This window comes from Colletotrichum gloeosporioides (genome assembly GCF_011800055.1).
Source record: "Colletotrichum gloeosporioides strain Lc1 chromosome Unknown consensus_120, whole genome shotgun sequence".
In the NCBI taxonomy this organism is placed as follows: domain Eukaryota; kingdom Fungi; phylum Ascomycota; class Sordariomycetes; order Glomerellales; family Glomerellaceae; genus Colletotrichum; species Colletotrichum gloeosporioides.
Genome location: NW_025544765.1, coordinates 42,243 through 64,342, shown reverse-complemented (window position 1 = coordinate 64,342; position 22,100 = coordinate 42,243). Strand labels below are relative to the sequence as shown.

General features: G+C 51.3%; 9 protein-coding genes across 9 annotated transcripts; 6 read left to right on the top strand and 3 right to left on the bottom strand.

Moving 5' to 3' along the window:
• Window positions 1–2,794: 2,794 nt before the first annotated feature.
• On the top strand, window positions 2,795–4,009 carry GCG54_00005385 (uncharacterized protein; the record flags this gene model as incomplete). Its single annotated transcript, XM_045405409.1, has 4 exons — window positions 2,795–2,911; window positions 2,965–3,001; window positions 3,051–3,118; window positions 3,167–4,009. 4 exons carry the CDS (start codon window positions 2,795–2,797, stop codon window positions 4,007–4,009), a joined length of 1,065 nt encoding a protein of 354 aa, XP_045256134.1.
• A 287-nt stretch (window positions 4,010–4,296) lies between these two features.
• On the bottom strand, window positions 4,297–6,082 carry GCG54_00005384 (Phenylacetate 2-hydroxylase; the record flags this gene model as incomplete). The annotated part of the gene is made up of 3 exons (XM_045405408.1): window positions 4,297–4,673; window positions 4,746–5,898; window positions 5,966–6,082. The coding sequence occupies 3 exons, from the start codon at window positions 6,080–6,082 to the stop codon at window positions 4,297–4,299; spliced, it is 1,647 nt and encodes a 548-aa protein (XP_045256133.1).
• A 1,071-nt stretch (window positions 6,083–7,153) lies between these two features.
• On the top strand, window positions 7,154–7,482 carry GCG54_00005383 (uncharacterized protein; the record flags this gene model as incomplete). The annotated part of the gene is made up of 2 exons (XM_045405407.1): window positions 7,154–7,240; window positions 7,309–7,482. 2 exons carry the CDS (start codon window positions 7,154–7,156, stop codon window positions 7,480–7,482), a joined length of 261 nt encoding a protein of 86 aa, XP_045256132.1.
• Window positions 7,483–8,074: 592 nt separating this feature from the next.
• On the bottom strand, window positions 8,075–9,766 carry GCG54_00005382 (Glycosyltransferase sdnJ; the record flags this gene model as incomplete). Its single annotated transcript, XM_045405406.1, has 3 exons — window positions 8,075–8,375; window positions 8,437–9,123; window positions 9,195–9,766. The coding sequence occupies 3 exons, from the start codon at window positions 9,764–9,766 to the stop codon at window positions 8,075–8,077; spliced, it is 1,560 nt and encodes a 519-aa protein (XP_045256131.1).
• Window positions 9,767–10,865: 1,099 nt separating this feature from the next.
• GCG54_00005381 (putative sterigmatocystin biosynthesis P450 monooxygenase) lies at window positions 10,866–12,843 on the top strand (the record flags this gene model as incomplete). Its single annotated transcript, XM_045405405.1, has 4 exons — window positions 10,866–11,835; window positions 11,900–12,446; window positions 12,580–12,724; window positions 12,778–12,843. Coding segments are annotated over 4 exons (1,728 nt in total), but the record flags the coding sequence as incomplete, so codon positions are not given.
• A 628-nt stretch (window positions 12,844–13,471) lies between these two features.
• Window positions 13,472–14,155, top strand: GCG54_00005380 (uncharacterized protein; the record flags this gene model as incomplete). The annotated part of the gene is made up of 1 exon (XM_045405404.1): window positions 13,472–14,155. One exon carries the CDS (start codon window positions 13,472–13,474, stop codon window positions 14,153–14,155), a length of 684 nt encoding a protein of 227 aa, XP_045256129.1.
• A 1,642-nt stretch (window positions 14,156–15,797) lies between these two features.
• On the top strand, window positions 15,798–17,179 carry GCG54_00005379 (uncharacterized protein; the record flags this gene model as incomplete). The annotated part of the gene is made up of 2 exons (XM_045405403.1): window positions 15,798–16,436; window positions 16,484–17,179. 2 exons carry the CDS (start codon window positions 15,798–15,800, stop codon window positions 17,177–17,179), a joined length of 1,335 nt encoding a protein of 444 aa, XP_045256128.1.
• Window positions 17,180–18,043: 864 nt separating this feature from the next.
• On the top strand, window positions 18,044–19,111 carry GCG54_00005378 (Acryloyl-coenzyme A reductase; the record flags this gene model as incomplete). Its single annotated transcript, XM_045405402.1, has 2 exons — window positions 18,044–18,188; window positions 18,243–19,111. 2 exons carry the CDS (start codon window positions 18,044–18,046, stop codon window positions 19,109–19,111), a joined length of 1,014 nt encoding a protein of 337 aa, XP_045256127.1.
• A 258-nt stretch (window positions 19,112–19,369) lies between these two features.
• Window positions 19,370–20,707, bottom strand: GCG54_00005377 (uncharacterized protein; the record flags this gene model as incomplete). Its single annotated transcript, XM_045405401.1, has 6 exons — window positions 19,370–19,447; window positions 19,508–19,722; window positions 19,774–19,835; window positions 19,929–20,046; window positions 20,134–20,164; window positions 20,264–20,707. 6 exons carry the CDS (start codon window positions 20,705–20,707, stop codon window positions 19,370–19,372), a joined length of 948 nt encoding a protein of 315 aa, XP_045256126.1.
• Between the last annotated feature and the right edge of the window lie 1,393 nt (window positions 20,708–22,100).

Here is a 22,100-nt window from a genome sequence, read left to right as displayed (position 1 = left end):
ATCTATCCAAAACTCAGTGTTCTGTCAAAAGGGTACCTTGCCTTTGTTCTCCATCGAGGGCGTTGGCCGCTTAAGAAAGCGAGGTCCTTGGAGGCTCTTGCAACATGAAACATCATCACATTATCTTTAGAGGTTATTATTTGACGATTTGCTGAAACGTAGCTGTCTCCTGGCAGAAACAGCGATGAGAATAGTAAGGCCAATTTACTAGTGACACGCCCATTGATTGGACTTTTGTGGACAGCCTGAACCAGCAGTATGAACATACCTATGTAGACACTAGACGCGAGAATTCGGATGGTGATTGTGACGCCAAAGCGCAGCGTTACGCCGAGAATATTCGCTTGCACGTATTGATAGACGCGACAGGCGCTGCTCGGCTTGGGGAACTCTTTGCTCATAATGTACCCTTGTTCCTGCTGCCTCGCGTGAGTTGCATGGTGTCGGTCAGCAGCCACCATTACGTTCCGAGATGCTAGTGATACACGACCCAATGAATTTGACCATTGTGAGTTGGTGCGTCTTTGCACCCGTTACTGTGGGTGTCTCCCTCTAAGCACCAGCGACCATTTCAGTGTTGAGAACTGAGCATTTGCTATCTTCTTTGCCGCCTGCCTTCCCCAGCTAAGATCTTTCTCTTCCAGATGGTTCAACGCCATCGCAATCCCTCATGGGCCCGCTGACCAACATAACCCTTATCGAGCTTGGATGGGCATCGGAAGGTCGATCAACCTTGTGAAAGGAGCACTGGCATCTGCCTTACCTCAGTAAAGATTGTGGATGTTGGCGATCAAACCTCTGGGAAGTCATCTTTTCCGGAGAGTCTGACGGGGTCTCCTTCTCTTGCGGCGAGGAACCTTGCATCCGTGACACGGTATGCTACCCATGTCTTTCACCGACGCGAAGCACAACAATGAATCGACATCACGGTCATTCCAGGGTCACATGAATGCCATAGTCACAAAAGAAATCTTTAGTCGAATAGCATACAGGTGCAGACAACTGCGCAGCCATGGACAGAGGTTCCCAGAATGTTAATGTAAGTAATGGTTAGACCTATCCGGAAGGCAGTTTCTGTCTGACTACTGATCCAAGCTGACGCTCGTATGAGCATCAAAACTATTTCAAAATCACTGGCGAAAACGCTTAAACTCTGTTGTTCTTGAAGGAGGGCAGAGGGATTCTTGAAGGAGGGCAGAGGGAACAAGGTGAGGTCAATTTGCAGCCCAATACATATGAACGTGTATATGCCGACGTACTTACAGATCGCGGCTTGTCTTGGGACTTTCAAGTCCAGATGTGCGCTAGAAGATACGTTTACTTGACCACGCCGTTTGGGATGGCGCGAAATTGAAGCGCCAAAGCCTTTGTTCGAGGCACGTTGTCTTAGCTGAGTGACCATTTGCCGGTGGCAAAGGGGTGTGGTGCCATATGTGCGTGCTAGCAGCTTGAGGGGCTTGCGTTAGAGCGCCACAAGAATGAAGGACTAATTAGCACCGCGAAAACATACTGTGAGGCGACAACTGCCGACTTCTAGTACCCCCAACTGCCGGATTCCATAACTCCCAATCCGGCTCCTGTGCATGGCGGTATGTCCGGACGGTTCCGTCGATCTCACCGCCGAACATTCGCAGTATGAAACATTATCACGATCGGCGCGAAGGGGATCGATCAAGGCAAGACATTGTGTCCTGATCACATTCATTGCCTATGATGAGACACGTTCCTACGAAACCAAAAGTACAGAGAAGCGCTTCCTATCACGCAACACTGCTATTATTTGCAACTAACTGGACACTGGATGCCGTCTCTGTATGAATCCCACTGCTTCTTGTACATAAGACTTTTGTGTAATTAAGCCACCCGGGTCGGAAGCCTCCGAACCCACGCGATGCTCTCTTACACACCAACCCTGCGTTTAGCTCACGATAGCGTCCGCTGGTCCAGGCCGGTCTTTGTCTAGGTTCCGAATAGGTTTCCTTCACCACAACAACCGTGCTCACACCTGAGTCGCATGAAAGTGCATGTCAGAAACAGGTTCTCGGTATTATTCTGTGTTGGCCTTTTGTTTCGGCTTCTTTCTTTCTGACTCGATAATCGACCCCCTAGCCAGGCTGTGTTAGTATAGGGGATAATTAGGGGTCCTGCGTCCTGGGAACCAAAAGGGAACGATGTGCTCCCGCACTAAGATTGATAGCATCAGTAACCGACTCAAGTTTTGCCGCTACCATAATCTTCGCATGCCTCTCTTATTATTACTTGCCGGCCGAGTGTGATTTATTCAGGCCACGGCCAGCGACTTCGTGCTTTTCTCTTGTTTCTTCTCTTTGACTCTCTCCCACAGCACTAACGTCATCATCAGGGACAACAGCAGCGGCAGTATCGCTTGCAATGAGACATTTCCTATGGCTCAGCCTTATGGCCACTTCCTGGGGGGCTGCCCAGGGATCGTTAATAGAGTACGCAGGCGTTTTGCCACAGTGTGGGGTGGGTTTTGCCATGGCTCAACCTCCTGAGATGGTGCTAATATCGTTATCTGCACACAGTTAGACTGTATCCTGGAAAAGCTACCGCTATCAGCTTGTAAGATCGCGACAAATGACACCTGCATATGTAGTGATAATAGTCTGCGGGAGAGTATGCAGGCGTGTCTTGTTCAGCGTTGTGACACAGTAGATGCTATAGGTTGGTCATCCGCACATTGACCACAGCTACAACTGACAACTTTCTAGATGTTGCAAGAGTAGAGGCCAAGGCATGTGGACGGCCAATTCGCACCCGAAAGGTGGACATTATGGCGCCACTTGTTCTTCAAATTGCTGGGATCCTGGCCGTCCTGTTACGACTGTACGCGAGATGGACGATGATGCCTCGACTGGAAGCCGACGACTGGATCATGATCGTCTGCGGTGTACGTCCGATCTTGAGAAACCTTCCAGCAGCTCATCCGCTGATTAACTTTAGGTCATATTCATCGTCTTGGTCGTTATTGGTCAAATTGGTATGTCCCATGGTCTCACCATTTCAGGTCTTCGCTGACAATAACCCAGCTGGTGCAATAGCTTTTGGAGAAGACATCTGGATGGTCGAGCCAGATAAGCTCACGCTGGGGTTGAAGGTATGAACACTTGCCGACTCCAGCTGGACATCATGTTGACATTTACAGCTCTTCTTCATCGACGAACCCCTTTACTTAGCCACGATAACTTTGACTAAGATATCAGTGCTCATCTTTTATCTCAGAATATTCCCAAACAAGTCCTTTCGAAGGGCAACTTACGCGACCATCACATATATCGTTACATCAATGATGGTGATCCTGTTTTTGCAAATTTTCCAATGCACGCCGATTAATTTCAACTGGGATGGTTGGAAAAGAGACTTCGGTACATATCGCTGCCTGGATCTTCACAGACTGGTCAATATTGCGGGAGGCCTTAGCATCAGCCACGATCTCATTATTCTGGTCTTGCCTCTTCCGCTGCTGTGGGGATTGAATATTTCCAAACGCTCAAAAGTCGGCATTTCGTTTATGTTCAGTCTCGGGTTATTCATTCTCATCACTGCTTGTATCCGACTGCACTACCTCGCTCCATTTACGCACTCGCTCAACCCGACCTGGGATTTTACAGATCCCCTGATTTGGTCTGGCATCGAAGCATCAGTCTCGGTCATCGTCGTATGTCTTCCTGCGATTCGAATCTTTTTCGTATACGGCTGGTCCAAGTTATTCAGTCAAAACGGCACAGCCGGTGGGGGCATGGCACCCGGAAGAGGTTTAGGTGCGGTACGCCGTAAGGCTCAGGATACAGAGTCAGCTGACAGCAAAGAAAACGCAATTGATGCGATTGATGAAGAAGCTGCAGATTCAATGTACGCTACGCAACTGGCGAGTGTCGTGAGTACGGAGAAGAATGATCTTGTCTTCTCGTTCCAGTCGACAAGGATGGAAGCGGATGAGAGCGAGCTGGAGCCAGAGCTGGAAGAGGCGATTCCGGGAGATGTTTAGGGGCCTGTGAGGTACCCTGGTGGAGCTTATGCGAAGGGAAGCAGCTGAGGAATTCATATTGTGCTGGGCATTAAGTTAGATATCTTGAAGGATATCTCATTATCTTATTCTGGATGGTGATGGCATTTCGGAAATGCGGCTGACGTTCCAGATCTCTTTGCCCCTTCTCATGCTGACTGCTTAAACATAATCCCTCACATCCGCTCTCCTGGTATGTTGTCATCCAACCCAGTTTTTCATGTTGCCACATTTGAGTATTACCACATGCGCAAACCAGCAAGATGGCTTCATTCTACGTAATGCTCTTTGGTCTTTTTCTCGGCGGCGTTGAGACATTCCTCGGTAACGGCTGTGTCTCGGGGGATGAGCTTGACCTTAAAGTCCTTGGGAATCGCCACGAGCGCCGTTTTGAACTGGTTGTACTCGACGTAGTCGGTGTTGGGAGGCTCATCCTCGCTCGCTACGATCTTGTACGAGGACAGCAGGCGAATCAAAGCGGCGTACAACAGGCGCTGGGCAATATACTGGCCTGAGCAACCGCGAGAGCCAAGCCCAAAACTTAGATGGCCGACGCCGGAGACATCTTTCTCAGTGGGCGGGTTGGTTGAGGAGAGCCACCTCTCCGGATCGAATTTGCCAGCATCTTCACCGAAGTAATTCCTGTCTGTGTATGTTCACCATTAGATTCAACGGACAATACGAGGACACGCGGCTTTCAGATAAAGGGCAAACGAACCATGGTTGCCAGCTTGAGCGTTGACAAGTATCATTGTCTTGGGCGGAATGACGGCGCCGTTCCAGTTAATCTCTGTGACAGTCTTCCGCGGCAGACTCATCGAGCTGACGGTGTAGTATCTTCCAGCTTCCCTGATGATTGCGTTGACGTACGGAACCTTCTCCTCGGTATAGCAGGCATTCCATGCGTCTTGTATGCTTGGGTAATGCCTCTTGATATCCTCATAGGCGCGGTCTTGCCACAACTGTCCCTCTTTCGTCGAAAGCGTTCCGATGGTCGATGTCAGAGTCCCGGGAATCGTCTCGAAACCACCAGAAACAAGCGACAAGCAAATGGAGGACACCTCAACACCCGTGAGCTTCGTCTCCTCGTTCTTCAGGATCGCAGCCGAGATGCAAGGCTTGTCGGTGCCGCGCTCGATCATAGAGCGGACCTTGTCGAGGAGATGGTTGAGATACGTATCGCGACGCTCGCGGAGCTCTTTGGAGCGGCGGCTTTTCTCATCGTTGGGGAAGTAGCGCATGATGGGAACGTAGTCTTGCGTGTTCTCAGACGCGCTACGAAGCAGAGAGATGGCCGAGCCGACGTGCAGGATCTCACGGAGGAGGTCATCGTACACGGCGTCCATACGGATGCCGTAGCACAGAGTGAGTGTGGTGTTCAGGGCGTAGCGCTGGATGTAAGGTCGTACACTAATCTCGAGCTCGCCGTTGTGGGAGTCCTTGTGCAGGTCGCGGAGGATGCAGTAGCTCTCGAGGTCGAACATAGGGTAGTAATTGCGCAGGGCCGGCCGACTGAGGGCAGTGCCCGCGGCTTTGCGCTTTTTGCGACAGGAGTCATCCCAAGGGGAAGAGCCGATGGTGAAGCCTTGGGTAGAGCTGATGAGGCCATGAAAGGTGTATAGCTTGGGCCGATCAATGACGGCGTTCTGGTGACCGATGAGGAGTCGGCGTACATCCTCGAAGGAGTTGAAGACCACAGCCCTGGTATTACCGAGTTTTATCTGGAATACCGACGGGTTTCCTTCGCGCCACCAATTTTCACATGTTGACGCGTGGTCTTCACCTAGCTTGAGGAGGTGCCCGAACACCGGAATCGAACCGGACATCTCCGGAAGGCCCTTGATGAATGGTATATCGGTGCTGAAGGCAGCCTATCATGGTCAGAGATTTCCTTGTCAGGCGGCGGAAACTCGGCCGGCAAGAGGAGCGGGGACGAACATTGTAAACGAAATAAGATATTAGCAGGATTGTGATTGTTGTCAAGATAGACACCAGAGTTGGCGGCCTCTGGAGGTCCAATATGAAGGATAGTCTTGCAGAGTCTAAAGCAGACATGATGATCGTTCTGTTTCGCTGAGGTTTCCCGTAATCATCCGTGCTTCTACCCTCAAACTCTAGGTGTTCGTTTTGATGTGGGCGTTCCTCTCTACCAAAGATAATAGCACTCAGCAACTATGCTGGGGTGTGGTTTTGGCCATCAGACGGGTCAGACGTCACCGATGTGAGGGGACCTAGCGGTTGGACATGCCGATGCATCTGGTGCGGGGGGCTTATCTCTTGGGGCCAGTAACATCAATTAGATATCGGATGATTCACTTGTGCCCTATCTGGGCCGTTGCTTATCTATAAACACCTGAAGTAACATCCGTATCTCAAAGGGCAGCTTAAATAACCAGGGCTCTCGTTTCACACAAGGTGGGTACGGCGAGTGCGTGATTGTTCTTTCTCCCTGATGGAAGAGTCAGGCCTAGCGATGACCCATCTCGGCCACAGTGACGGTGTTGGCGATGCGGCTAGCAGCCTCTTATTTGCGACCTCATTAGATTCCTTGGCACTTAAATTACGAACCGAGACCGAGAGAATAAACGGTCTGAAAGGTCACTGCGGCCCTTGAAGCCTTTACGGAGCTGTCCACATAACGAAGTCTCACTGTCCTTACCTTACGGAGCTTTCCATATAACGAAGTCTCCATAAAGCTCCCCCGGCCTTTTTCTTTGCTGGATTGTTTGACGGCCGTCACGTATACACCGCCACATCGAGTCAATTACCATGCGATGCTGTTAACCAGCCGGGGCGAAAATAGTGATTTCCCACCATCGCGGAAACCCTCCCACGAGCATCCCTAGGCATTATATTGCGGAAATTCCATAGCCCACCCGGTTACCCTGTAGGACGGTATTCAATAGGATGAATAAAGCAAGAACATTTCAGCCGGTGTTTCTAGTCTGTGGATTGCAAAGTCTTAAATCCCAAAGTTATAAATATAGTTAGGTCTGTCCGTCGTTCCAGGCTCAGACCGTATCCGCCAACATCATGAAATTAGCCTTACCTTGAGCTTCAAGACTCTATGAGAAAACCTCGCTTACCAGGTTTTCTCTACGTCACCACAACATTCACGATTTCATAATGCGTCAATTCAGCATCATCCCTTTTATGGCCGCCTTGCTCGCGCCTTTCGCTGCGAGTCAGTGCATGGACCGGTCCGCCGACTGCGTAAGTTGAAATTGAGAGGACTTATGGAAAGAAAAGCCTCAATGCAAGCTAACCGACTTCTGTTCTAGTCTCCTCTGGCCATTTGCAATAGCATGGGCCCATTGTTGGTTTGCGGAAACACAGAGAAAGTCCAGGGTGAATGCGTCAAGGTCACCAACGAAGAGCGTGGCTACGTTGCTGCAAGTACTATCTCCGTGCTAGAAACGTCACTGATGACATCTTTTATAGTGCCGTTGCTGTAAAGCCTGATTTCGCCTGACTTCATCCTCATGCTTCACTTAGGCCTTGAAAAGACTCCTTGATCGACGCTAAATTACAGAATCACAGGCCAGGCTATAAAAATCGCACACACCCTGCATGTATACTCCAGTGTTTGCCATGTACAACCATTGGCGAACCCATCCACTGCCCCACTCCATGTCTGACTGGGAAACCTCGCGTTACTAAAAGCATTCTCGTGATTGCTCATTGCCTCCAAGAGGGAACCAGCTTGGCAATCATACCAAAGGAAGACTGTTCCCAATCGTCTCAAAATACATAATGACTTATCCGTTCCGCACAGCTGCCTTTTGCTGCGGATGAGAACAAGGCGAGAGCAAGTGGAATAATATCTGCTAGAGCACTCAGCTTTCCAGCAGGCCATAACAACAGACCTGAGATCTTACACGGCTTGTGTGAAGACCTCAGTGGTGATAATGATGGAGAGGGTGTTAATGACAATGATGAACATGATGATATAAGAGCGACTGACAATGATGAAGACAGTGACTTTAAAGATCTGCGTTGCGCCCCGAATCTATGATTATATCTATCATCCTACCCTGAGAACAAGATTTAGTACTTTCCATTTTCCCCGTTCGTGTTGTTGCCATCCAATAGTTTCAGAATCTCTTCTGCGGCACGATCACGGCCTGCGCCTTCCGGGTGTCGCTTCGCAAGTTCTTGGGCTCTTTTGATCATGTCCATTGCCTGAGGACCTAAAAGAACCTCTTCAAGGCCCTTGGCAAGCTCGTCTCGCTTCCATAACGGCCGTGCGGTACGGCTCGCCCACTTGCCGATGCCCAGGAATTCGGCGCGCAGAGCAAAATCGTAACAATCAGCCCATCCTGGTAGGATAACTTGAGGGATTCCACAGCTGTGAAAAGCCTTCGTGTTAGCTCTGATGACACCCAAATCAGGAGTGTATGGTTACATACCATATCGCTTCGTGGAAAGAGTTGGATCCCCCGTGGTTGACTGAGCAGATAATGCGGCCAGATTGAAGCAGAGACTTGGGCTCAGCAGTAATCCAATCTACAATCCTGACGCGGTCTTGGTCCATCTCAGACTCGAGGATGTCCTTGATTTCCTTCCAAGGGCCCTCAAAGCCAGAAGTGTCTCCCTCCGATGCTACCCTGGGCATCTTCCAAATGAGTTGCAAATTATTGAGATGAGAGGTTTTTGCAGCGTCGAATAAACTGCGGAAAGCGTAGGCCACCTCTCTTGCTTTGGCAACGTCGAACGAACGATGTGTTCCAAGGTTCATGTAAACTGTCGGGCCGCGACTGAGCCAAAGTGCGAGTTCCGGATCTTCGGTCGAGATAGGCGCTGCAGGTCTTGTAATTGGACCGCAGGGGACCATAAAATTGGGAATGACGTCAAATGGAAAGTCGATGTCCGGGCTGTTTGCGACCATCACCCGAATTCCAGGTGGCGGCGGAGCGAGCAGACCGAGTTCGTTGACAGTGATGAGTTGAAGCCCTTGACCCAGCTGTTCGTTCATGTGGTTTATACAACGCCCCCGTCTCCTACTCGTGAATATGGCGATCATCGCGACTATGTTATAGAATATGTTTAGCGGGATCTGGTGAAGAGGCACCGGGTATGAAATGGCGGAGTTGAAACTGGGCCATGTGAGCAAGATGATCACCCAAATGATAGCATCCGTCTACGGACGTGATCTCGATAGACTTACATGGGATATTTCCAAAGACTGGGCAATCCTGGTTGTGCAGACAGGGCAAATTCTTTGATGGTGTTCGGAGCCAGGACTATCCACGGTGTTTTTGGGCGGAGGTTATGGCAGAAGGTAAGGGCAGGGGCGAAGAAGTTTTCAACGACGGTGACGTCTGGCTGAACCTCGCTCCATACACGCTCCACGTCCCGGTAGATCTCGACAAACTCCTCTGCGCTCCACGGGAGAGTGATGCCCGGAAGAACAGACAGCATGCTGACCATGTTTGGGATCGTCGGATCGCACGCCCAAGAGTCGAGATTGGGGTTACCAGGCCTCTCCATGGCTTCCCAGTGAGATAACCCGACCAAGTCATGGGCCTTGATAGATTCTGCGGCTGCAAATCCAAGATCATTGGACACCTGCTTGATGATAAGGGAAAGCTGCCCTTGCATGCCCGGCTGTGATGCGACATGTATCTCTATGTTGGGGTCGGCGCGGACCAGTGCGTAAACGGTAGAAAGGACGACATTTGCTTGCCCGAAGTCGCAGTCCGAGAAAATGAGGATTTTTCGTTTGCCGGGGTTAGACATTTTGGGAGTTTTCCAGTCGGGTCAGGGACAATAATATGGTTTTGGGATCTCAAAGAAAGAGACGCCCTCTGGGTCTGTCGCGGGGAATTCGGTCCATTTTGTATGTCGTCGCACCTGGACATGTGTTATAACTGGGACTATCCTAAGGGGCCTGAACTGAAACGTATCTTGCAAATCAGATTGAAGTTTCCTGCTTCCCATTGGGGACCAAAGTCCGAGCTGTTGATGATCGTCAGCATGAGCATGTAGGGGTCCATGTTGGTTCTCTGCGGCTAAGTGACAAAAGTCCATTTCGCTGTGGATATGGTGGGCTTTGGGCTGCCAACAAACTGGCCAGATAAACAGAACAGGGCCGTCGTAAACGGGCCGGACCCGACGGAAATACGGGACATGCGTTTCGATGTAACTCAGAATGGCGCGCGATAAGCACTAGGCTGCGAGATGGAAACTCCCGTGTAGAGAATTCGTACGACACGTCGGCAGAAATGGCTGCAAGGGTCTCTTCGGATTACCGGTTCAAATGTACCTTCACGAATAAAAATTGGAGCCATGCGCGAGTTTCGCGATGCGCTTGCCTCTTTCAGGTCCACTCGTGGGTGTTGCACTCCACCATCACCATGCGATGCTGTCGTTGGTGTTCATCACGACTCTTGAGCCGCAAGAGCTATCTCGCCAAGAAGTTAACAATAAGAAAAGTCAACCCACTAGAGTCGACAGCACAATTGAATTCAATACCGAGATCGAGGCTCACAACGACAGGCGAAACTCATCAACCTGCTGAAGAACTCATGGTCATTCGTTGGTAGCTACACGAGTTTTGTGCTGCCGCTACCAACAAGCAAAGACATTTGATTCGGTGCTTTGGAGACAGCCAGAAGGATATTTGATCTTGCGCATAGACACCAGAATCGGTGCTATTATCCTTTGTACGGGACAGCGAGACCTCGTGTAGTTCCTGCCCATTGAGATCGAAGATCGTTGTGGTCCAGCCATTTACATCTGTAAATTGTCGCGTCTTGATCGACAAGAAGTGTTGGCAATCTCAAATTCTGACTAATAGTCACTTAGATAATGACGCTCCGTGATACATATGATAGATGCACGCGGTGTCGGACTTACCACACGCTCCGATAACGAGTTGGGGTACTACGTAACTTTGGTCCCCGATTGGCACGACTCCTCAACTCAATGTGATAAGCCTCACACAACACGGAACGAGCGTTTTATGATGGCACCAATTTCTGTTACCGTGGCACTGGCCATACTCGGGGTTTTCTTGGCCAAACAACTCATCTTCAATTCACTTCTGCTGAGTCCCTTGAGGCATGTACCGGGGCCGAAGTCGTTTGCGTTGACGAAATGGCGACTAGCCTTCGAAGACTGGAGGGGAACCCGAACGCGCACGATCCATCGATTGCATCAGAAATACGGTCCGGCCGTCCGAATCGGACCCGACGAAGTTTCTTTCAATAGTTTGAGTGCTCTCCGGACCATCTACGGACCCGGAAGCAGGTATGGCAGGACTTCCTTCTACCGGATGTTTGATGTCTACGGCCGGCAGAATCTGTTCACTTTCCACTCAACCCAGAAGCACGGAGAACGCAAAAGACTTCTTGCCCATGCTTACTCGAAGACGAACATCCTCAAAGTCCCAGTTTCCACCATGATAGAGGAGAAGACAAGGCAATACATGTCTCTGGTTGCGCAGGAACCTCGCCTCATTAGCGAAACATTCAGAACTCTGCACTACTACTCGCTGGATAGTATCACGGCATTCATATACGGAAGGCATGGCTCGACATCTGCCTTGCAAGGCTTCAAGACGGACCAGGCCCTGCTTGAGGATATCCTCAATCCAGCCCGGCGGCGGCTTTCTTGGTTCGCGGTACACCTTCCATCGCTGACAAAATGGCTGTACACTCGGACGCATACGATGGAGCGCATGGTTGTGCCAGTTCTTCCCATGGCGAAGCCAGCCACTTACACCGGCATCCGAAAGTTTGCCCTGGAAGCATATGAGCAGTCTCGGAAAGCAGCTCTAGCAGCCAACAACTCCGACGGAAAGAATGGTATGTCAATTAAACGCGAATCCCATAGTTTCCGAGGTGATCTCCCGACTAATCCTTACGGCAGAGGACGACGCGACATGCTGTATAGTCGATCGCCTTGCGTTGCAACGCAAACTAGGTACGATGGACGACCTCGACATAGCCTCAGAGTGTGCGGATCACTTTCTGGCTGGCATCGATACCACAAGTGACACGCTGATGTACCTCATTTGGGCACTATCACGTAAAGAGCATCGCGTATGCCAGGACAAACTGAGAAATGAAGTCCTCAACTTACCCCCGGACTCCCTGAATGATCACGGGTTGCCAAAGGCCGAGGCGAGCGATAAATGCCAGTACCTCAACGCTATCATCAAAGAGACACTGAGATTGTACGCTCCTCTTCCCGCTTCTGAGCCTCGTTCACTTGAGACCGAGTCAGATGTCGACGGTTACACGATTCCGGCGCATGTCACAGTCAGCATGTCACCCTATAGTCTCCACCGCAACCCGGAAGTATTTGAAGAGCCTCTGAGATTCAATCCTGATCGATGGTTAGGACCTAAAGCGGCGGAGATGAACCGCTGGTTTTGGGCTTTCTCCAGCGGCGGCCGCATGTGTATCGGCTTGCAGTATGTTTCTCCTTTTCCTCTCCGGTGCATATTGACTCTGTCATTCAATCAAACATCGTATCCTGCACGCTCTGTTCCTCATAATGACAGTAATCCTTAAGTCGGCTTTTGTAGAAAACTGACCTGGCAACAGTCTCGCAATGGCCGAAATGACGACATTGGTAGCTGCAATATATCGCACGTACACGACCTCGGTTGTCCCCGAATTTGACGATTTCAGTCCTGGAATTACATCTCGGTTTGAATTGTTCTTTGACGACCAGTTCACCAAAGTCATGGTACGATCATGAGGCACGAGCTCGGGATGCATCCAACACTAACCGGACTCAAGGAACACAATTGCCCCATCAATTTTTCGACCGCAACTGATGCGCCATTGAAGTCAGAAGCTGTCTAAAAGACGAGGTCCTTCCGATGAAGAATCTGTTATGATAGGGTTGAAGCAGGACTGACTAGATGATTGTGCGAAATTTAGCGACAATTTGGACATGGGTTCAATGTGTCAATCACAATGATGATCATGGAATCCACTTTTCTCACTTGCATACCCTTACTCCGGTATATCTATCGTTTCTCATGTGTCCCATGGGAGGAGCAAGAAAGGATATGTGTAGATTATGATGCAGTCTGGCAAGTTGTCATGGGCTGCCTTTTCACGCGCCAATGCCATGAACAATGGTCGTGATAACGACTCTATCTTGGCAAGTCCGCCAAGAAATCCGCCGAGGTGATATGCCAAAAGCAGAAAAGGAAATGGGAGACATCCGGACCGGACTCCGCATCCGGGGGGCGATTGGAGCGTGCGGGGTCGCGATGACGAACTTACAAAACGGAGGTGGAATTCCGGATCGGATGCGATACCCGATTCGCTGGTCCTCGGCTGACTTGCCGATTCTCCAACCGTGATATATCAACCCGACAAGACCGTTGACGATGGGTTGTACCCAACTTCATTTTTGAATTACATTTTGAAGCTGCAGCTTTAGATCGACACGCGTCATCAGCACACTAGAGACACCAACAAAATGGTTGAAATCAGACAATACCATCTCTTCCCAACGGACCTGGTTCCGAACTCGCCTCGTCCGCTCTTGCAGTACAAGAACGTCCTACCCAAGGACCCCAAGACGTCGCACTGCTCTGCACTGCAAGTATGGGACAGATTCACGACCAACGGATGGGACGTCCAATGGATCTTCCGATACGGCCAGACCCAGCTCTCACACTTCCACTCCAAGGCCCACGAGTGCATGGCCGTTCTGTCTGGAAACGCCACGATTCGCTTCGGCGTAGCAGATACCGACGAGGACCTGGATAAGAACACGTACGAGTCGTCCTGGGAGAAGGGTGGCGTGGAGCTTCAGGCAGAAGCTGGCGACGTCTTTATCATCCCCGCGGGAGTGGCGCACAAGACATACAACACGAGGCCAGAGGCGCCGTTTGGGCTTCTGAGTCCTGGAAAGGGACATGGAATTGAGGCCGATAACCCGCGAGAGGCGCTTGGGAAGGTTGAGCTTTCGGGGTACACGATGATGGGTGCTTACAGCGGAGGAGAGTGGGATTTTGTGCTCGGGGGAGGCGACTTCGAAAAGGTCTGGGGCGTGCCGAAGCCAAAGCTCGACCCGGTGTTTGGAGACTCGGAGAATGGATTGCGGAGGACGTGGAAGGGAGTTGGCGGCGCTCAGAATGACATCGAGGTGAAACTCTGAGGTTTGGTGATCGTTACCGTGCTGGCTCGGCATTGAAGCCCGGCCTTACGATACTTAATATGGAGACACCAGAATCATACACTTGCGATTATATATTGTGATGAATGAGACACTCTGCCAGAATGTAGTTGTGAAAAGAAGTATTGATACTCTTATGAGATGCTATAAAATATTATATCTACAAACTTTGGTAACACACACACACACACACACACACACACACACACACACAGTGGTTAAGGCAGGCGACACTCGCACCACCATTTTGAATTGTTCAAAGGCTAGCTGGGCCCAGGTCGTGTCTTGAGACCTGGAGCTTGGTCGGTCGTGCCAGGACGTCAAACGATATGTTGGCTTCGATGTGTGTGCCTCGAACCCGGGAGGCAACTGGTTCGATGTAAGCGCTCAGTCCACGGCAACCACCGACCGCACCGGGCATTACCGTAACGTCTGACATCGAGTAAGTAAGCCTTAGCAAGTTGCTTTCTGTAACGAACCCTTTGATAAGCTGCAAGGGTTTCGAAGCACTGTCGTTACCCTACGGGTTCACCACTGCGGCCGTGATCCCCATTTGGGCTGACCAGGAACTTTGAGGTGACCAAAGCTTGCTTTGCCCAATAAAGACTACTTGGAACATTTAGCGCACAGTCAAGTACCACAACTGACAGGAGAGAAGTACTCGCAAGTTGTCTTGGCATGCTTGAGCTGCTTGGACAGGGTAAAGAATGACGTGGTTAACGTCAACGGCGGGAACGCCGTCAGCCAGAACGAGCTCCCGAAAGGATTGAAGCTTATTCAGAAGGTGCTGTTGCACAACAATCAGATTGTAATATAAGCGTTGTCATCTCGGGGCTGAGAACTTTGCTCATATCGAGAGACCAGATGTGCCAAGAGTCAGAAGGTTCCTGTTGTCGTTCATCATTATTCTGGCTTTCACTAGTGCAATTCTCCCTTCGTTGAGGTGATCGCAAGCCTTGAAAAGGTAGTAATAGCATGCAGCTGCATGTGTTTGGTCGCAACCCTCTCTGCTGGGAGTGCAAAAGATAGTGACCTATAGTGCAACTCGGGGCGGCGAAATTCATACTTTGTACCCTCTTCGTGGGAACCTATCTTTTCTGATGGTAGAGCTGGTGTAGAGAGCTGAATAATTGAGTCAGATCCTTTAAACCAAGTTATTGAATTAGGTAGTAGCAATAGTTCGGAAGCGATTAGCAACATAGGAATTTTCACAAGCATCAACATTCCCACCTTGAGAGAGATTAACGTGCTCTAGCACATACGTGCCCTAGTAAAGAGCATAGCATGCATGTAGGAAACACCAGAGGCCTGACCTTTGTACGATTGGCTAAGATAGTCCCCATAGCCGCCAATTCCTTCATTTGGAGATGTTCTGGCACACAATTCATCCCTGAAGCCGCTGAAACATTCTCCCAATCCAGCAAGGTGCGCTGTAATTACTGCCTAATTGGGCCATAGTTCCCGCGGACAGACGTCACCTGATCCCTGCAGCCCCCAACCTTCTCCAGCAACAACTCGACTTACAATACAGGTTGTCCTTTCTCAACACACAACACACAACACACCCCGAACCCGTTCCAATTGAAGTATGCAAACAGTATCAAGATCGCGGAATCAGTTCAACATGCCACCCAAACCGCATCGACCGACGTCGTCCCGCACGGGGGAGACCGAGCCTTTACTTGAGCCAGCGACACAAGCGCATCTCGCTGAAGATGGACTCCTGGACAGTAACCGCGGCTCGCAAACATCGACGGACGATATTCCCGAAGAAAGAGCAATCTTACGAATCGTGGCAGCAGCATGGTCTTTTGCGGTGGTTGGACTGTTCACGTCAACGACGGGCGCCGTCATTCCCCATCTAGAGGAGTCCTACCAACTCACGGATATCCAAGTTTCAGCGCTCTTCCTCGTCGGGCCTATTGGCTACGTTATTGCGTCGTATCTCAATGATTCGGTCCATGCCAAGTTCGGCCAACGAGGGATTGCTGTCATCGGCCCGCTGTGCCATCTGCTCTATGCAGCTGTGGCTGCCGCTCGTCCCCCATTCCCGGTGTTCCTAATGGGTGCGGCCGCTGGAGCATTTGGAGTTGGACTTGTGGATGGGTCGTGGTGTGCTTGGTTCGCCGCTTTGGATAATGCAAACACCTTGTCAGGGCTGCTGCATGGTTCGTTCTCTACGGGGGCCGCTATTTGTCCTTATCTAGTGGGCTTGATGCTCTCGGAAGACGGCGGATTGTGGTATCGCTGGTACTACGTCCTGGTAGGTTTTCCCGAGCGAATTTTGCAAGTGATTTGGTATGTTAACAGAGATCTCAGACCGCAGCAGCTGCTATCGAATCTGGCATCCTCTGCTGGGCCTTCAGACGTGAGAACGCGGAAAGATACCACAAAAGCAAGCTATACCAAGAGATCGCAAGCGACCCTGCCTCCAAAGGCGCCATCTTCAAATACAAGGCAACATGGGTATACGCGGGATACCTGCTGATATACGTCGGAGCCGAGTGCACCATCTCCGGCTGGATCGTAGCTTTCATGCTTCGCGTCCGGCACGCGAGCACCTACGCATCAAGCATCTGCTCGTCCGCATTCTGGGCCGGTATGGCAGCGGGGCGGCTGATGCTGGGCGTGGTGACTGACAAGCTGGGTGTCAAGCGCGCCGTCGTCCTTTACCTCATCTTCGCTCCAGTGTTCACCTTGCTGTTCATCTTCGTTCGGGTGTTGTGGTTCTCGGTCGTCATTATGGCTCTGCTTGGATTCGTGATGGGGCCTCTGTTCCCTTCGGCCATCGTCCAGTTGGTCAATCTGTTGCCCAAGGAGCTGCATGTCGCTGCTGTCTCATTTGTCGCTTCGCTCGGGCAGGTTGGCGGCGCGTTGCTTCCGTACATGCTGGGGGCCATCACGCAGGTGGCAGGGCTGGAGACTTTCCAGTATATGCTTCTGGTTCAGTTTGGTATCCTGTTCATTATCTGGATCCCTTCCTTTGGCCTATCATCCGGCCAGTAAGCTTTTGAATATGCTGTAATCTCAACCTGGGACTGCTAGGCGCTTTCTGTGATGTAGGTAAACGTTTAGCACCAGGCCGGGTGAACCTTGGAAGTGGGATGAATATACCGCTGTCCATGCCTCTTCCTCCACCGTTACATATACTCATTTTGCGGCATGTTGATGACGAGGGTGCGACTGGCCCGCCGCACTTGAGGATGGCAGTTGGGATGATGAATGCTGGGCTTCAATGAAAAGAAAAAAAGACACAAAAAAAATAAAGGAAGGTCCGGTGCGCTCTCGGTCCTGCTGCCACGGCAATGGCGCCCAGAAGACACCGCCACCCCGCCTCGGTAGCCCCCTTAGGAGGGGTAAGCCGTCCGGCACTCGGAAGGGGAAGACCCGGTTATCCGGCCCCATCCCGCCGCACCGGCACTGGGCCCATACTGCTTTTGAGGACGGGGCGGAGCTTGCGAACACACGGGAACGCGGGGCAGCGTCAGCTCTCGCATTGCTTCTCCCGATTAAACTTCCGCCGAGGCAAGCCCAAACCGAATGCTGTCCTAAGTCATTAATTGCATTTGACGACCGATTCTTTCTAAGTTGATCCTTTAGCTCCAATCATCGGAATCGGAGATAGATGGCGTTCTAAACCCGAGAACGAGAACGAGATTGGTCAAAGCCGAGATTTCCTTGTAAGCCCCCTCGGAACCAAAACACCCCCGCACCGTGATAACGTGTAAGCATGCAGCTACCAATGGACAACTGTGTGACTCTGACTGACATTGCCCGGCACGATAAAAGAGGCAACACACTAGTTGTTGAATGGATTGAAACCCCTTCTCACGGTTTATAATTCATTTGTTTTGATTCAAGGTAGAAACCATGCACGTTCCCAAAGTTATGAGGGCGGTGATCTGCCCTACGACTGGCCCGGTCTCCGTGCTGCAGATTCAACAAACAGCAGTCCCTGTTCCCCAGCCCGGACAAGTTTTGATCAAAATCCTCGGGTTCGGCATCAATAGAGCTGGTAAGATTGAATGCCAGTTCTGAAGTGAGTTGCATAGAGCTAACAAGTGTCCAGAGATGTTCACGCGCCAGGGTCATTCTCCCGGGGTTCAATTTCCTCGGATCATTGGCATCGAGTGTGTCGGAACCGTCGCCGCGTACCACGCCTCTGCCCCCGGCACCGCCGGTCTCCCGATCGGGGCCCGCGTCGCAACCTGCATGGGAGGTCTCGGCCGCGAAATTCCCGGCTCTTACGCCGAGTATGTCTGTGTACCAGCCGAGAATATTCGCACATTCCCCCAGACGAGCCTTCCGATCGCCACCCTTGCATCTCTGCCTGAGATGTTCCAGACCACTTACGGCGCCCTAGTGAAAGGGCTGGATTTCAAACGTGGGGAGAGTCTGTTGGTCAGAGGCGCCACAAGCTCAATTGGTCTCTGCGCAATTCAGATGGCGCGGTACCTGGGGGCATCCCGCATTGGTGGCACGACCAGAAGCGAGGCGAGGACCAGGATGCTCAAGGATCATGGCGCGGATGAAGTCTACGTTGATGGCGGTAGCATCGAAGCAGATGTTTCGGCGAGCAGTGCAGGCAAGTTCGACAAGATTCTGGAACTAGTTGGCACAACGACTTTACGAGATAGTGCTCGGTGCGCCGTGGACATGGGAACAGTGTGCATGGCAGGTATTCAGGGTGGCGAGTGGGAGCTAACTCAGTTCTCCCCGTTCGAGTTCCTCCCGAACCGAGTCCGGCTTTCGGTATACGGTGGTGGGCCGGATGATTTCAGGGCGTGTCCGTGGGATGAGCTTATCAAGGCCGTTGAAGATGGGAAGATCAGAGTCCCAGTCCAAGCTTTCAGATTGGATGAGATCCAAAAGGTCCACGAAATATTGGAAAGCGGCGGCGGTGGAGCGAAGTTGGTCGTTGTGATATCTGAAGATTAGCCTCTGATTACGAATGCGGACTTGACTGCTCATCCAAACTTAGCCTATCTCCCCGCCGCTCGCGTGACGTCGGGTAAGCTTAAAGCACAGGGCCACATTCCGCAGTGCTCGACGCCAAGCATGGGTCCGGCAGAATTCTTTCACGATGGGGACTGACATGGGCCCTTCCAGTGGGTATTCGTACGATCATAATCATAATTGATTGCGCTGCCCTATCCACCGCCAGACCGCTCGCACTCTTATCCCTCCGACATCCGATCACCTCTTCAACGGCGTTTGTGACTGGCTCTCGTCATCCTCCGTCCACCAGAATTCTGTCTTTTTCTGGATACCAGGCTGTAGAGGGATATCGCTATTCGAGCTTCTCGTCTCGGATCCCCGTCGGCGGGAACGGACCATTGTCGATGGCACTTCGAATTGGTCACCTCGGAGTTTGCTATTGACGTAACCCGACTCGGCAGGATTCGAACGGCCGGTCGAGCCAGGGATCGCTTGGGCATCGTTGCTGCCGAAGAAATGGACCCATATCGACCGCGAGAGAGCCAGGTTCGCTGCGATGATGCCGAGGTAGAGCTCGAGGTTTGACCAGATGCCGGCAATGCAGTATGCCCCTGTCCAGAATTTGTAAGATATCATTTTATCAGGCAGAATGGGAGACTTACAGCTCAGATCGGTGGTGTTGATACCAAGAGATGCGGCTCTTGCAACACCGAAGCCAGTTGCACTGGATTCTTAGTTAGCAGTAGAACTGACACAGAGAAGCTAGGCCGCAGAGAGGGAGGATCCGCGGCATATGGATAGTGGAAATTGTTCTTACGCTAAGCCCAGTCCCATCAAGAAACACACTGAGACTTTTGTCCGTCTCGGCATATTAACGTTCCAGACGACAGCTAGAGGCAGAAGGGAGCATATGAGGTCGGTCAAAACCGAGAAGGCTATTTATTTGAGTGTTAGTTCCATTACGCAGAATAGCCCCTTCGGTCTCCATGGTATCAAGATCTTGTTGGACTGGATCAACGTACCAATTGTAGCCCAAATCGAGTAAATCCTGATCTGTGTTGGCCAGCATTTTGCAGACTTCCCTCGCCAGAAACCCGCAGGTTGACATTCCGCAACCAGAATAATGACCACTCCAAAATTCGAGATCAAGACTCCTGCCATGATCGTGTACAGCAGGATCTTCAAGACCTTGGTGTCTTTGATCCGCAAAATTAGGAGACAGATCGAGACCTTCAGAAAGGCCACTGCGAGGAAGAGTAGAATCTGACCCCACCATCCGTACATGTTGATCATCATGTAGTCATGGTCGCTGAGATAGACGCGGTGTCTGCCGTTGCCGTACTGTTGTTGCTTGACCACGAACGCAAACCGTACGATCGAAACCCCACTCGCTATAAGAATCGTCCAGTCGTCCCAGCCAAGTTTTCGGTTCGCTGCTCGAACCCATATTCGAGCACTGGTGGTGATGATCATGAGTGCCGTCAGGATGGCCGCGGTTGCAACGGAGGCGGGGCCGATGTCTTCGTCGGGAGGGAGCGCCTCGTCTCGTTGGAGGATGCTTGTCGACACCATCAGGATCGATTTGAGATGCCCCATGGCTGGCATTTCGCATCGACGCTGTTCAACAGAACAGTCTTGACTTCAGCGTGGTGTCCGAAGCCACGAAATCGGTAAAATATCTTGGACCAGTCGGTGCACGAGGCTGGGTTCTATATGTCCATCGTACGGTCCGACCGACAGCCTGCCACAGTATTCTGTTTGATACACATATTCTGCAAGGACTCTTTGCCAGACGGGGTAGGTAATTCGTCCGACTGTTCAAGGGCGAACTCGCTGGGGGTCCCAGATATTGCGACACCACTCGGTCAAGGCATGGCCATTCAAATGTGCCAGATGGCATTAGACTTTCCACCCGCAGAGGCTTCGAAGCGCGCAAGAATGCAGCGGAAGGCCTCCCCAGAGTGCGGAATCTCCTGTGCGACCAGCGTGCCACGCAGTCGCGCACATAAGTACAAGGGATGCCAATGCCCTCGGTTGGGGCCCTTGTTGGTTGTTTTCAGGCTTCCTGACTCGCATCTCCACTGAATGTCTGGGCATTATTTTAGGAAAGGCAAGTGAGATCGGAAAAGCCCCAGCGAGAGAGACGAACCGGTCGCAGGGCGTATGAGACATGACAAAGTTCCTTGCAGAAGGCAACGGCCCGAGGAAGTTTGTGAGACATGCCGAATTGGAGGCGTTCTTCCAGATCTTTTGAGCCTTTGCTCACGGAGTAACTGGACCGTGACATGTTCCAACGTCGGGGCATCTGAATCTCGGGGAAAACTTGTTTGTGGGAGGGAGATGTTGTCCATGATGACGGCGGTGGATTAGGAGAAGATACAAGGTAGTTCTGCCCAAGTCCAATAAATCGCATGGACTCTCGAACAAGGCAAGTCCATGGAAGCTGGAGCCAAAGCTCCTGGGATCTGCCGTACCGACGGTCCAGCCCGCCTTCAGGTTACTAATGGTGGACATCGCGAGAATCCACTGCAGCATTAACTACTTCGAATAACGGAGAATGTTGACTTATTGCGGTCCAAGAAGTCTTTCGAGCACTTCTCGTAAGGCCAAGAAAGAATCGATGGTCTTGTTTGAGTGATGATAACTGCAGACGAGCAAATAAAAAATCGGCACAGGACCTCAATTGAGTCGTTTATCCACATTCTTCAGCACAGCCAAATTCGCCCCTTTCCGCGCCGCCTTGGCGCATGCTCTTGTGGGATTCGCAAGAACAGAACCCGAGCATACCCTGTCGTCTTCAGTGAACGTTAAGCAGAACTTCTTCCCACAGCTGCCGCTGTCGCTACCGGCGTGGAGTCTGTGTTAGGGGGCACGACCGGGGTAAACTGCCGAATCCCTGCCACAACGCACGACAACAGTGGCACCCCTCTTCTTCCCCCTTCCCAAAAACATGGCAGTTGGGAAAGAAAACACATTGGACCCTGGGAAC